Genomic DNA, 15,249 nt, shown 5'->3' with positions numbered 1-15,249 from the left:
GACTTGAATCAGATCTGTGGTTTAGAATCTATTAGTGGCCTTAAACGGGAGCAGTCTAAAGTACTGGAAAGAAAGAAGATGAATCTGAAGCTGGAGTAAGAAAGCTCATATACATTTTTTTATATTGAATCTGTTCATCTTTCACGTGAGTTGCTGTTTTTAATGCCCTGTGGTTAAAGGAACCTTTAAAGAAATCTTATGGATGATTCTTAGCACAATCCCTTTTAAATTTCTTTGTGAGAAGTGTAAACAATTTCACATTGGGTAACTGGTTTATGTGTGTTATAATGATGAAGGAATTCTAGTTGGTAAAAGCAATTTGTTTTCCAGTTACTGAGTCAACTGAAGGGAAACCTGGAAGAAGAGAACAGGCACCTGCTGGATCAGATACAGACACTGATGCTACAGAACAGAACTCTGCTGGAGCAAACCATGGAGAGCAAGGATCTCTTCCACGTAGAACAGAGACAGTACATGTATGTGCACAGTACAAGCAGAGCTTTCAGTTTACATACTGTACACACCACAGAACATTCTGTTAACATGCCAGTTCATCCACAGCAAAGGCACTCAGATTCCAGTTACTGTTTTCTGAGCAGACTAGTGATTTGGGCTTTTAAGTAATGCTAACCTCCAGAAGTGTTTTATAGAAAATAGACCATTTATTTTTCCATTAATTTACTCTTAAGATCTTTAATGTTTTATTGGGCTTGTTACAGAATATGTCTTGCATTTCTTTTTTTAGAGACAAGCTTAATGAGCTAAGAAGACAGAAGGAGAAGCTGGAAGAAAAAATAATGGATCAGTACAAATTTTACGATCCGTCACCACCAAGAAGGTAAGTATAAAAGGAACTGTGGACAAGGTTCCAGAGCATGCACCTTAATAATAAGTATATATATATTTATTCACTTTCTATAGTCTGTTCCTGTACCATAACTAGGTGAATGGACCAGTTGGCAAACACTAGTACCATCTGACCACATGTTGACCAGTTCAGTCTAATTGATCAACACTGAATCATGCTGTAGTTACTTCACTGGGTGACAGTGTTGGTGGTCCAGCTGGTGACCTGAATTTCCAGACCAGTGTCCCAGTGTGAAGGGTGGAAACACTGTACTGTAGGAAGGGCTGTACTTTAGGCTACATTTTAAACTACATTTTAAACTGTGGTCCTGACTATTTGGTCACTTTTCAGAAGACTAGAGTTTCAGAAGACTTGTGTCCTGAAGTTCCGTCTGAGTTCAACTGGTGCCTACTATCCCAGCATTTTTATAAGTATATATATATATTATAAGTATTTATATATTATAAGTGCTCTTGCCTGGACAGATGTTATTAGGGTGGTCATTTTGAAATTGAGACCTTACACCACTGATATCTACTGTATAAGAATTTGTGGTAATTTTTACTTTTTTCTAAGAATTCTGTTTTGAATCTAAATGGTGATTGATGTTTAGTGTATATCCAGAACTTAACTTCCAGTAATGTTAAGCCAGCAAGACTGGAAGTTTATTTATCATAGACTGCATCAAATGAAAAGGTATTATAGTTTGTTTAATGTATAATTAGAAGATCTTGTTTCATCAAATTACCCTGGATGAGTGCGTTACATGGTTCATAATTAAGATTTTAATTGTCAGCTCAACAGCTGTGGGATGTGCAGGTGTTCATTTCTTGAGTGTTTAAAAAATTGCACAAAACAAGTACTAAACATCTTTGCATTTGTTAAGAGTAAAACATTTTACAGGCTGTACAGTGTTCTATTTTATTTTATTCTTACGGTATAATTCTGTATACACTATAATACGGTATCATTGAAGCAATTTAATTTGTTGACTATTACTGCTTTGTTTAATGTTACTATGGTTGTGTATGTTATTATGCATGTTATTTAACCTGTTTTAATTAATTATTTTAATTTCTGTTTTAACATTCTCAGCAAATTAGCTTCTGAGGAGACTTCTTAAGGCTCAGTTTGATGGCTGTGTGGCCGATGGACTGCAGTTCATAGCAATTTTCATTCAGATTACAGAATGTTTTGTGCTGTAATGGAGAATGACTGCTTCTTATTAAACACTGGTTTGTCAAATAGGGTATGTAAAGGGCCGAATGGCTCCTTCACTCGTGTGCTTTGTTTCCTTTCCAGGAGGGGTAACTGGATCACGATGAAGGTGAAAAAGCTGATTAAGCCCAAGAACCGGGAGCGGATCAGGTCCCTGACGCTGACCCCAACACGCTCCGAGTCCACGGAGGGGTTCCTGGGCCTCCCTCTGCAGGACAGCCAGGACAGCTCCTCCGTGGGCTCCGGCTCCAACTCCCTGGACGACAACCTGTCCAGCAAGAGGAGCAGTAGTGAGTATCGCCTGCTAGCCTGACGCGGACCACAGGCCAAGCAGGCAGCTAGAGAGAGGCCCCACGAGCTCAGCCACTTCAGCCACCCCAGAAACTCACCAGCAGGCAGAATAAAGCGCCCTCCCAGTCAGCCTGTTTGTCCTGCTTCATTGTGTTGTGCTGCTGTCGTTTACGTCTTTTAATTCATTTCGTTTTACCTTCTCTCGAACTGAAAGGGATGACAGTTCAGTGCGTACAGATGAGAAGCTCTGAGTATAGGAGTCACTCTGTTTTAGATAAGCCAGCAGATTCCTATGTTGGTGACATTGTGGGCTGTGTGGGGATGAACAGGATGTAGTTCATCCTCGTTAATGTGTCCATCTGTACTAAATGGTGAAATTCACTCATTTACATTTTAATGGTGGTGTTGATGTAGCTTTTTAATTGCGCTGGCAACACCTAAACAGACATTGTGCAGTAAATTCAAATGTTTGTTGTTCACATCCATAATTTTGCAATTACTTCATGGTTTTCATAAAAGTATATACTGTATAAAAAATCTATTTTGTAGAGATGTTACAGTGGCGATATTTAACCATATTCTTTTCAACCTCACAGTTAAATTGTAAGGTTCAATCATTGTTAAATGATTATCTGCCTAGGTTTTTGTTTTAGTTTTATATTTTCCGAAATTGTTTACAAAACAGAGAAGAAGTAGTGTCTGTAATTGTCCAAATATATGTACATATGTAGTGTTCAGTGTTTATTTTATGCATTTTATTTTAGAGTATTACATCTTTACTACCTTCCAGTGTAGCAGAGCCTGTTCATTATCCTCTAAGGCATAGGATGTTTATCAATTGTTTATTTTAATAAAAGCTAAATATGAAACCAAATATGGAGATAAAGAATGAAACGCACACAAAGGTATGCATTTACGTACATTCGAAAGTTGGATGTACCCACAAGTACAGTACATAGAATAAAGCATACCATTTGCAAAAAAGACATGAGAATTATCTTCAAAGAGGTGCAGAGAGTAAAAAATTGAGACAGATCTCAGACAAACATAACATATACTGGGAAAAAAACAGTAAGCATTGGCTTAAGTAAAAATTAAAAACAACACAGTAACAATAAACACAAGACAGTTGAGAGAGACATTTCTCAAGTGATTTGAACTTAAAATATTGTTGAGCCTTGACCTCCATCATAAGGAAGTGAACCGAGCACCACACCCTTTCCCTGACTGTAATTCAACCTTTTCCTAAAAATTGCATTTTCAAGGTGCAATTGCAAGGTGCAGAATTCACTGGTTTAGAGTGGCATGACTGAAGAAAAGACAGGAGTAATGTACAGTAAGAAAGATGGCTTTGGGGTATCCCTGCAGGCTTGTAAAACATGTTGTGGACACACATCTCCACTTCTTTTGCAAAGGAAGAGAACATTAAATGGTGCATTCTGTATTTTTTTTCCACAACAATATCTGTGATTCATGTCAGTGGAAAATCAGTGTCAGCACTGACTAAATTTAACAGCACAAAACCTCTGCAAAATGGCACTTTCCTATGCAGTGTCATTGAAAAGAGAGATCCACAAGTGTACAAATACCACAGTCTCCATTCTCAGATACCTGTGTGGGAACAAACACTAATATTCCTGACTTCATGAGGACTTTCAATTGTCTCCCATTATATTTTTATTTACTGTTATATATCTTTATATCTTTAGAATTTTTATATTTAAAGTGGTGTGTTTTGTTCATAAAAAGATGATTTACATTTTGGGGACATCCCAACATGATCTAGTTGTCTAGATTTCCTAGTTTTAGGGATCAAATTCTGCCCTAAAATTGATTGTGAGTAGTCACACAGACCACAGACACTACACAATAAAGAATACATTTTGTACTGTGTGAGGATAAAGAGGTTTCTGTCTTTTGGTGCCAACTTTAGTTGAATAATCTTTGATTATCAGGGCACAGTATAAAAAGACACTGCCCATTAGTAATACTACTTTTATGTTGTTAAACATACATGGATGATTGATTCAGTGCCTAAGGCTGAATTGCACCACTGCTGCCTCAAAGCTCCATGGTCAAATATGATTAAAACAGGAGCTATAGTTAATACAAATAACCCCCTCTGAGCTTTGATTTTGAAGAAATATTATATTAATATAGTCTTCATTTGCTAGCGTGAGAGAGATTATATTGGATCTATGGGACCTTACATGAGAGAAAAGCAATTTACCTTGAAAATACCGTCTCTCACACAACCCGGTGTCTCATCATGCTGTGCTCCTGTGTGGTTGCACCATTCAATAAGTGTTACCGTCAGCTGTGGGTCCTGTCTCCTGTGTCTGTCTTGTGAATAAGTGAGAAAGCCACTGTCCCGAGGTTCACACCTTCTTCCACTCATCCCACCGAGCTGTGCGTTTGTGGTACAGCTCACTCTCTATCTCGTTCAAAGCATGCACAGCTGAATCTCCGTACAGTGCCGCACTGGTTTCTGTTCCCTGGTTTCGGCATTTGTTAACGTCCATCTGTTTTCTCCCTCCCTCCTTTCTTTATTTCCATTTCCCTGTTTTCTTCCCGTTTGTTTTTTTAACCACCTGCTATGACATAAAAGTGGCTGCACTGAAAAGGTTTCCCTTTATGAGGAACAGACCGAAGGAAAAAGACAGAGTGAAGGCCATCTACCGCCGTTCCATGTGTAAGAACCCTGTAGCCTAGCTGCTACCTTCTATGGGCTGCTCGTCTTCTTTTCCTAATTGTTCTCTTTTTCTGCCATTTCCTTAACCCCTGTCCTGCAGTGTCTGAGGCACTAACTGTCTTGATGAACAGCAGAGAACATACTGTAAGATTCTATAAATAAGGTGCTGTCATCTGTAATAAAATAGTTTATGATCTTGGACTAACATTTCCCCAATTTTTATATTTAATTCTGTTTTAAGAGAATATTTTGGCAGTAGCATTTTCTTCTTGCGTTTTGAAGACAATAATGAAACATAACCTAATAGTGCTTATCTGATGGCAGTAGTTCATCAAGATGCACTGTATGTTGCTAATAGCATTCTAAAGCTTTCCAGTGCTTCAAATATACAGCATCAGTGTTAAACTGAAATATTGCTTCAAAGCTTGAATTTTTGTTTTGAACTTCAAAAAGGGCACCATCTTTGCAAGATGTCCTTGGCAGATGCTGACCGCATGTGTTTATCCTGCACTGACCATGGAAATGCATTGCTGCCTGTAGCTTTAACTGAGCATTCCCTGCTGCCTCCGTAATCCATAGCCACTCCTCCCACAGCTCTTCAGACATCCCATCCCAGACTTCAGACTTCCCAGCTAGGCTGCACGCGGCCCACTTCACAGGCATGGCTTTGCACTTCGCGGTACCAGCGATCGCTGTCATGTCTGAGCTGAAATGGATACTGCAGACTAAACCTCCCTCAGCCCCAAGTTTCATTTCAGCTCTGCGCATGTGTCATGATTACATGGACGACCGAGATTGTGGCCTCATCCTAAATCATTCATCACTGAAAGAAACCACAGAAAAAGCCATCTTGACACATAGTGCCGATATCGATGTAACAAGCCTAGCGTGCTGCTCCCTGAAGACCAGGGTGCTCTTACACCTTTCCATGGAGCAGCAGGCTAGACGCACCCCGAAAGAAGACGCAGTCACTGCGCACGGCCATAGTAATTCATTTCTTTTCATTTCCATCTCAGCCATGAATGACCTGTTGCAAACCATGGCCCTGGCGGGAGGCCAGTGGGCCGGTAGTTCTGAGAACCTGGACGGGTCAGATGACGCCTCCACCAGGCTGAGGATGAGAGAACTGGGATCCATGGCCTACTCCACCACGGCTATCAACTACGCCACCCTCCACCCCTCCACTGGCCTCAGGTCCAGGCACAGGCTTAAGTCCAAAGGTAGAGCTAGGACACACGTCATTTTCATTTCAGTAAAAGAACACATTACTGCAAGAGACACAGCACAAGTCCTCCTCTTATCTGTTAAGACACTATGCTGATTAATGCATCGTGTGTATAAAGTAAGTCCTCCACAAATCTTTCTAGACGTTGTTCTGAGTAGTGTGTGTATATAAAATAGTTCGGAAAGTTGTTGAACTTTAAAGGGAAGGTAGGTAGAAATATGCTCTGTGATGTAATGAGTGCGAGAGGGAGTAGGACCTGACCAAATCACACAATAACCTATAACCCAGAATCCCCCGAAATACTTTTAACCAGAGCCGTTTTTGGGCAGGATGTCCCATTTTCGCTTGCAGCAGCTTCCAGCTGTATCACCTGTACGGTCACTGCTGGGAGTCTCAGTGCAGGGGCTTTGCTACAAATAACCCACTGTGTAAAAAGGGAGGACAGTGCTCTAGAAATGTGCGTGAGACCGCTTGGGTCTCATGTCTTCAGACAAACTGATGTTCCCGTGAGCTGTTTTATGTATTGAATCAGTTCTCAGACATTACTCAGATCATTGATAACCCTAACTAGCTGGTTCTCTTTTTGGCATTCGGGTGTACTTTTACGTAATGGAGCACGCTTTGCACCTCCTGCTCGTGAGTCCGAGCGGACCAGCATGATGCTCGTCGCTTGTCTCGGGGGGGTTCGCCTCGACGGCCTCTCACCTGGCGCCGCTCTTTTGTGCTGCTGGTTTTCAGACAACGCGTCGTGCGAGGACGTCGCCCCGAGGGTCTTAGATGAGCCCAGCAACGGAGTGAGAGCTCAGGGTAAGCAGCAGGCTTGAGCGGGTGGTCTCCTGTCTTACAGTGGGACATGTGCAGCTCACACACAGTCCGTCTAGGAGCGTTCCACTGCTCTCTGGCACGCTGGCTTTCACCCACATTTTCGCTTTCCTTAACAAGCACTTTCCTTTTTCCTTTGCTGCGCATAAAAAGCCTCATCTGCTACAAGCCAGGGGATATGTTTGCTCCTTACTAGGACATACTGTAATGCACTCTAAATAACATAATCTTGTTTTTTTATGATTTGCACTAAGGTGGATTGGTAGATCAGATCATTGCCAAGTAATTATCAAAAGGTATTGTAAATGCAAGCTGAATTTCTAGCAATCTTAATTTGTTTGCTTATTGGCTCATTACAACTGTACCAAACAATATTTTTTTTGTTCTTGGTATAAATGTGAACAAGTTTTATTAAATGCGATTGAATATTGGGCCTGACTGATAAATAACTGTAGGCATCTAATGGGAGCGATCTAATGTGACTTTGCACCACTTGAAAGTCACGACGGATGCCTGTGGCCTGTAGAGTCTGTGATTTGCTGAGTGAGGGTCCTGACACGTATTTCTGCTGGATTGGCCAGGGCTGCAGGATTCTAGCTGTGCTGGGACTCTTGTGTCCACTGTCCCTGCCCTTTCTACACACTGCAGAATTCCTTGTCACATCTGTTGTAAGTGACTCATATGTGTTTCTGCTTCTTTAAAGCATTCCCGGTAATACTTTTTTTTTTGCAGTCGCCCTTCATTTCTTTCTTAAACCCTCTAACAATCTGGTTTATTCCCAGTCTGTCTCGCAGTTGGCCTTGTCCTTCCTTGAGCTCACACGACCCCTCCCCTGCCCCCTGTCTCTTCCCTTTCCCCCGTAGTTCCCTTTCCCCGACTGTTCCCCTGGACTGCCTGGAAAGCCCTGGGCGCCCTCTCTTGTAAGAAGCTCCTCTTTCTTTGACAGCGAGCATGCCCTGCCTGCCCCCACGCCGCATGGCTCCTGCCCCTCGGTGTCCGGCGGCCAGCAGCTGCGTCTGCTAACCCTGTCATTCTTCTCATGCTCTGCCCTGCTGTCCCCTGTCCAGCTCCCCGGCCTGTCAGCCTTGACAGTAGCAAGACAACCAGTAGTAATAGCAATAATAACGCGTCGCTGCTCGGAGGGCAAGGTATGATCTCGCGGCTTTCTTGCAAATTGAATCAGTCCTTGAGAAGGCTTGAGATGATCTTCAAATGGGGTGGAAATAAGAACAAGGTCGCAAAATGATGTTTGCAGGCGTTTATCCAGCTGAATATCTTTCCTCAGTTAATTTAGAATATGCTCTCATTCCAAACAACAAGATTATATTCCAGGAACATGTGAAATTAAGCATTGTGTAGATAAAATGTTTAGTGTATTTAAATTATTTGGTGGATTCCTCTAGCAAGAATACCGTACAAACCTAAAAGCAGGGGTTTGATATAAATCTCTCAATATAAATGTTAACTAGATACTCAAAGGAGATGTTAGAAACTACTTGGTGACCTGTTTCTTATTTTGCCTGTTTTGGAAATCATGCATTCCGTGGCCAAAATAATAGAAAGCCCCTTTGACAAACATGCCGGTCTCTGCAGGCAGCAGCAACATCTTGAACAGGACAAAGCCTTGTGTACAGTTCTGAAATATCTGCAGCCCAGTTCCTGGAGATCAGACTCCGTTGTGATGATGGTAATAGTGTGTGAGACTGAACAAGGTGTTTCACTGGCTGAACCACTTTTGAACAAGACTGAGTAGACTGTAGTAGTTCAGGTGGGTAGCTGTGTCAGCATGCGTAGGCTGCAAAGGATTATTCCATGCTGATAAAAAAGATGAAAGAGAACACAACGTTTCGGCCGTGGAGCCTTCTTCGGGTGTGGAGACTGAGATCTGCCTTGATGGTGATCTATTATCTGTTACCCATATCTGTGATACATGTGACACATTGCCTGTCACTGAGTTAGTCAATTAGTTTTACTGGGGTTTTTTAATATTTTGGCCTGTATGTGTGTGTATGTGTGTTTGTACTTACAGTTGCATTAAAAATTATTGGCTTCTTGTACCTGAAACAAGTTTGTTCAGTACTGTATTAGTTGCACTATGAATCTGTACTTGTCAGTTGTGCGTCTCCGTGTGTTTATCAAGTGGTAGCTAAGATGTTCTAGACTCAAGAATAATTTAGAAGAAAATTTTCAAGATGCCAACAGCACTGTCTGCAACTGTATTTTCACTCTGTCAACTGTGATAAGCTACTGTAGCTGTGTGCAACAAAACCAGTTTTAGTGCCCTTTAATAGAAAAGCCTATTGGAAAGAAATATACTGTGTAGATATTTGAGAATGTTTTATTTTTAATATGTATTAGCGGATTCTGAAAACTTGCTGTGGTCTTCATACACCCTCTACAGTGTAAATGGAATAGCTTGTTGAATACAAGCTCTTTCAGGGTCACTGCCAACTTCACAGGGTCACTGGGACAGTAGTAGACATTCGTCATACTGTATTCTTGTGTGTAGAATCAAGAAAATAGAGAGAAACACGGTCAGTTGTGCAGGCAGGATTAGCTCTATATCCCAGGCCTCACAAGTTCAGGCAATGCGGAGCTTGCAGCAGTCCGAACGTGATTGGCTCGCTGGGTGGGCTGGGGTCGGAGGAGCCTGTCTACTCATCTTCATTCACGGCATGAAGGTCAGGAGTAGGTACTGTGAGTCGGGAGGCAAAGAAACAATTGAAGATTCCAAATTGGGTGGGCATAATAAAAATACCAAAAAGGTTAAAAAAAACATAAAAGGCAACATATTGAATAAATGAGATTGTGCTTCATTATCAAACCTTGCCAAACCCTCATTCATTTTTTCCCACCAGCTAAAACATAATTTTTAATGGGGATTTGAGGATTAAGTACCATGCTTTTGATGCATGTGGCCGTGCACTGTTGTTCTGTTCTGAAGGAGCTGTCATCATGATGCATGTTCACAAGATGTGCAGATCTGAACATGACACATCTAACCCTCAAGCAGAACTGTGTTTTGTGGAGAGATACAGAACTCACCTTGCTGTCTTTTGTTGTTTTCAAGAGCAAAACACTTTAGTGTTCTTGAAGTCAAAGCATCATCCTTTTTAAGATGCTTTTCTACAGTGATTAGATTATAACTGATTGCAAGATTATAACTGTCTTGCATCTTGTGATCTAGAGAAGCAGGACTTATGGAAGCCTGTTGTTCTTCAGTTAATTGAAGAAACATCTGTTCCATTTTATTTTTATTTCATTTGGATCTTCGAAATGCCATCTTATCCGGATTTGTGCCATCACAACATGTGACCCGGCTGCTTCTGCCTGTGGGGCTCATTGGCACAGCACGTGACTCAGGGTAATTGTGTGGTCACAGTGCTACAGTAAGGGCAAGCACACTGGTAGAGGACTAACTACAGGCCACGTCACTAAAATGGAATGGATAGCCAGAAAGTGGAAAAAATTATGAAACAAAATGACTGCATCTAATCTTGTCTCATAATGCTATGATGGAATAAGACAAGAAAACTGAAGAACATGCTTACTGTCGTGTTTATCTTTTAGATTGCATATTTATGACAAAATCCCAGAGCATCAAAACATTAATTATGTGTATTTTCAGAGCCTCATCTGCTAGAGATCAGGTGCCATATTTAGTTAGACCTTGATGGCAATTGAAAAGAAAGTTCAGAGCACATATGAGACCAGAACCATTGCCAGTGGGTACCTCCCACCCAAGAGCAGATATCAGCTACTCAAGGGCATCAGCAGCTGCAGCAGCAGCAACCCTGTGATCCCAGCATTTCATCTTTAAACGTCACACGTTGCAGCTGCACAAAATGTTTTTGTTGGATGGAGCTGATGAATGCTCGTAAGTGAAGAGCTGCAGAACTGTTTTGCCGTATCGACTGATCAGTGGTTTGTGGGAAGAAACGTCAGGAACCTGACTCGTGTGGCGACGGGGGGGAAAGTGTTTTTCACATGTGCACACATGCATGCTTACAGGTTGTATCCGCTGCTCCTAATCCAATGCAAACTGCAATTTGCATTTGATTGCACAGCTGGACTCCGCTGCCAAATGACACTGAGAATTGAAAGCACGAATGCTTCTCAGTCGGTTTGAACCCATCCTAGTCTAGCGGAGGGGCTCCGTGCCGTCACCCCGCGGGGCTGGGAGTGCGGGGCTGACGGGCTCTTTCCCCGCAGCGGGAGCCCTGAACGGCAGCGGCGGCGGCCACAGCCGCCCCCACAGCGAGAGCAGCGGAGAGTTCAGCCTGGGCCTGGACGCCGAGGCCTGGTCCAGCGGCAGCAGCCCCGTCCAGCCGGCCCAGAGGTCCTCGCGCCAGAGCCCCCTGCTGTTCCGGAGGACGCTGGACGTCCCCGCGCAGCACAAGAAGAAGACGGCCTCCCCCGGCAGCGAGGTGGTCACCCTGCAGCAGTTCCTGGAGGAGAGCACCAAGGGCTCGGCGGAGGTAGGCGGCCAGAGGGGGTGACCGCCCTACCAAAGCGCTGGGAGTTTTTTCCCAGAGGAGTTTGCAGCAGCTGTTCGGATACACATTTACAGACTGGGATTGTGACAGGAGTGTGTGCAAATTATCTACAGATCTGACCGATGACTGAAGTTTACAAAACCCACGATACACTACAAAACTGGCTCAAGAAAATGGGTTTGAACAGCTTTCAGCAAGCATGTGCCAAGATTGTTACAGACATTGAGTAACAACTGGAGGCAAGCTTGTATGTTTAAATAATCCACAAAGTGAGCAGTTATTCAAAAATGATCTCTGCTGCTCGCAAATGTTCTGAAATGTTCCAAAACCAGTGTTCTAAAATTATCCCAACCGCTCCCTTACTTCCCCAATTGCTGCTAAATATTCCTATGTGCTTCCAAAATCTTATTGCTTAATCCCCAGTAACTGTGCCAGCTCTACAAATCTGTAAATCTCAGCTTTGCAGTTGTTTTCTGCCTTTTGAAAAGGTTTTTTTTATTTGGCGCATGTACTTTTTTAGGACTTAAAAGTAATCAACCACTTTTCTATCAGGATAAAAACAAAGGCTTCTCATTTCCTTGAACTAGTGTTTTAAAAGGCAGTGCCGGAGTTAAACTGCTGAAGCCATGCTGCCAGGGCCTAACGTTTCCTTGCCTTCTCCCTGTTTTCTGGAAACCCCAGTCTGGCAGCCAGGAGAACCTTGCGGGCGAGGCTCCGAGGAGAGGCAGCGACAGCTCCGAGCCGGCCAGGAAGGAGAAGGCGGAGAGGGCCCCCCCCTCCGGCCCCCGAGGGATCATGCGGTCGGCGAGCGGCAGGACGCCGGCGGACTTCTCGGAGGGCCGGCCGCCCAAGCCAGGGCAGGCCAGGCCCGGCCTGCGGAAGGCGGAGAGCACCCGGGTCAAGGGCACGGCCCCCAGGCCGATGCTGGGGGCGCACGGGAAGGCCACGTCCGTGTCGGAGAGGCTGGACAGCGCCCTGCTGCAGGCGGCGCCCCGGCCGAGGGACGCCACCGCCACCCTGCCCCGCGCCAGCAGCGTCATCTCCACGGCCGAGGGCTCCACGCGCCGGACCAGCATTCACGACTTCATGTCCAAGGACAGTAGGCCGCCTGTGTCTGTGGACCCCTCGCCCGCTAAGGCTGGCCCCAGTGAGTACCAAGACCACCCCCCCCGCCCCGTGGAGCCCCCCGCCAGCCCTTCCTCTCCCGCCCTCCCCCTCCAGGCCGCGGGGCCCGGGCCGCAGTTGTGTTCAGGCTCCCCCTCCGAGGTCGATTCTGTTTTCCTTGACCTGGCGGAGCAGTGCGGGGAGCCTCCCGTCAGGAGCCACCCATTCCTGTCTCTAAACACAGCCTTAGTGAGCAACATCAGCGGGCGGCCTGCCAGGCCAGGCACGCGGCGCCCCGACACGGCGGCTGTGTCGCCAGGGCCCGGGACGCAGGCCGAGCGAGACGCCAGGCGCCCTGGCCCGCTGAAGTCCGATTGCGCCATTGAGCTCCCCGCTGTAGAGCGTGTGAACAGTCCTGCCGGTCCCCCGTCGCCAGCGTTAGCTTCCGAGGACAACCAGTCCTTGTGGTATGAGTATGGCTGTGTTTAACTTTCTGGCCTGATGGCTGATACAGACACAGTGACCACATGCTTCATTTTTAATGTCAGTTCAACCCTGTGAATTCCTCCACACTGAGGGCACTGGTTAATTTTGTTTTTCTTTTTGCATTTGTCAAAAATCCCAGCCAATTTACACAGTGTTTTTGTTTTTTGCTGTAGAAAAGGTGGCCATTTGTAGGTGATTTATACACCGTAAGCCCTTTGACACATTCACAACGGATTGTTAATCACAATCAGGTTGCTAGAGCCCCGTCACAGTGCCTCTGCGATGACTTTCACAGTCACACAGGGACACTTGGAGTTTGGCGTATGAGTTTCCACCACAACCTCAGCTCTGAGCTCTCAGCTGAGCCTCTCCACTCTCTCACATTCCAGCTGTGACTCACTGACCAGATATCCTTTCTTACACTATCAGTTTGGAATACACTCAGATAGGCTTTAAGCCTCTCTTGGAATTATCTAATCCTTTCAAAAGAACAAATGATAACGCCCCAGTGTTAACAACCTCCTCGCTTGAAGGTTTTCATCAAAACAAGCTGAATGAAACCAGTGCTGAATATGCAGTAGGCCTGTGCTGTAAACTGGATTTTCACTTGCGCTAAATACTGCCACACAGACAAACCCCAATGTGTAATAAAACCACAGATGGTATCCAAGTAAACATTGGATACAGTTTTATTAGTAAAAATAATTGCACAAAATACCAAAGCAAATGAATATATTCCTTGTACACTACATTTTTATCTTGTGAGATTGTAATTATAGTTACTAGATTTTTCAGATCACTTGCTGGAATTACACACACCATGGCCCAGTAGGTATTTACTGACCTGGCACCTTAAATAATATACATCGTATTCTCTAATTGTCAACCCAGGAGCCTTTCTGAAAGAAGCTTAGAGACAGAAGTGTGTGCCTTGGCAGCCTGTGCTCCATGCTGTGGAATGCGTTTCTTGCATTTCTCTTGTTTGTCTCACGTGCGGACGTATCTGCATGGTCTTATTACACTGCATGTCTGGGCCCTCTGTTGCTTCCAAGAAAACCAGATTGCTTAAGCAAGTGTTAGTCCTAAGACACCATTTTGATTGTTCATATCAAAATGAGCCTACGTGTACTTGCGCATCAGTAACCTGCAGTGTGTGAAGAGGAGTCTGAAGTACAGTATGTGGTTCTTGTTATTTTGAGTAGCTGGAAATTGGTCCTTGTATGTTCATGATCAATATCCATGTGAACACTTTGCTCTTTGGGTTCTTGTATGTTTCGTGTGCAAGGCGGTTATAATGTTTTTAGTATACCAAGGTAGACCATGTCTTCCAGGCAGTGTGGAGGAGTGGTTAGGGCTGTGCGTTCACACCTGGAAGACTGTAGCTGTAGATCCCCACTCTGGTTCACTTGACATGACGAGGGTCTTCACCCGAATTGCTCCAGTACAATACCCAGATGTATACACAGGTACATTTAGTTGCTTAACATAAAGGTGTTTGTCAGGTAAATTAGTAAATGATTAATTTAATCAATTGATCTGCAGTCTCCAATAAGTGATTGATCTATTTGTATATAGTGATGAATAATTATATAATTATTAATTGGTATATTGGTGACCTGTAATGTACTGGTCTCACACCTGTGTCTACAGAATGGATGTCACTGTCACCACAGATCTCTGGACAGTTTCATGAGATTCATTAAAGGGCCCTTCCCCAGTGTTCAGGTTCCAGCAGGTAAATTATAACCACCTTGTACGAAAACACTCCCTGGCCGCAAACACTGTAGCGAATGGCACTGGGGGCATATGAATGTCACCGTTGAACAACATTATGCTTACAGTGATTATGAACAGTGTTAAAGGATATAACCCACCTGATGGAGAAATAATGTCACATGCCTTTGTTCTGCAGATGTGGATGGTTTACAAGAGCGCAGAAAGTCAAAAGGCAGGACTGCGGAGCAACATAGCTCCTAAACATAGCCACCCTGCCTCCATCAAAAGTGGGCTTAAGTGGTGAGTTTCTTGCACAGAGTGTTCATGGGCAAGGTGGGGAAAACCCCAGTTA

General features: G+C 44.1%; 1 protein-coding gene across 4 annotated transcripts in view; it reads left to right on the top strand.

Annotated features, from left to right (window-relative positions):
- ccdc88ab (coiled-coil and HOOK domain protein 88ab) overlaps positions 1 to 15,249 on the top strand; it is a 71,733-nt gene that overhangs the window by 53,144 nt on the left and 3,340 nt on the right. For 2 of the 4 annotated variants that reach the window (XM_088934417.1, XM_088934416.1), the window contains exons 23-31: positions 331 to 476; positions 746 to 838; positions 2,150 to 2,355; positions 4,965 to 5,048; positions 6,065 to 6,268; positions 7,012 to 7,080; positions 11,308 to 11,573; positions 12,273 to 12,738; positions 15,094 to 15,197. In XM_088934417.1, the coding sequence (XP_088790543.1) occupies positions 331 to 476; positions 746 to 838; positions 2,150 to 2,355; positions 4,965 to 5,048; positions 6,065 to 6,268; positions 7,012 to 7,080; positions 11,308 to 11,573; positions 12,273 to 12,738; positions 15,094 to 15,158 (1,599 nt within the window). In that variant the 3' untranslated portion in view covers positions 15,159 to 15,197. Of the gene's footprint in view, positions 1 to 330; positions 477 to 745; positions 839 to 2,149; positions 2,356 to 4,964; positions 5,049 to 6,064; positions 6,269 to 7,011; positions 7,081 to 8,162; positions 8,244 to 11,307; positions 11,574 to 12,272; positions 12,739 to 15,093; positions 15,198 to 15,249 lie in introns of all 4 variants that reach the window. The other 2 variants (XM_088934419.1, XM_088934418.1) reach the window with 2 other exon arrangements.

The sequence above is a fragment of the Atractosteus spatula genome, chromosome 15 (assembly GCF_055471065.1).
Source record: "Atractosteus spatula isolate fAtrSpa1 chromosome 15, fAtrSpa1.hap1, whole genome shotgun sequence".
In the NCBI taxonomy this organism is placed as follows: domain Eukaryota; kingdom Metazoa; phylum Chordata; class Actinopteri; order Semionotiformes; family Lepisosteidae; genus Atractosteus; species Atractosteus spatula.
This window is presented reverse-complemented; position numbering and strand designations above follow the sequence as displayed.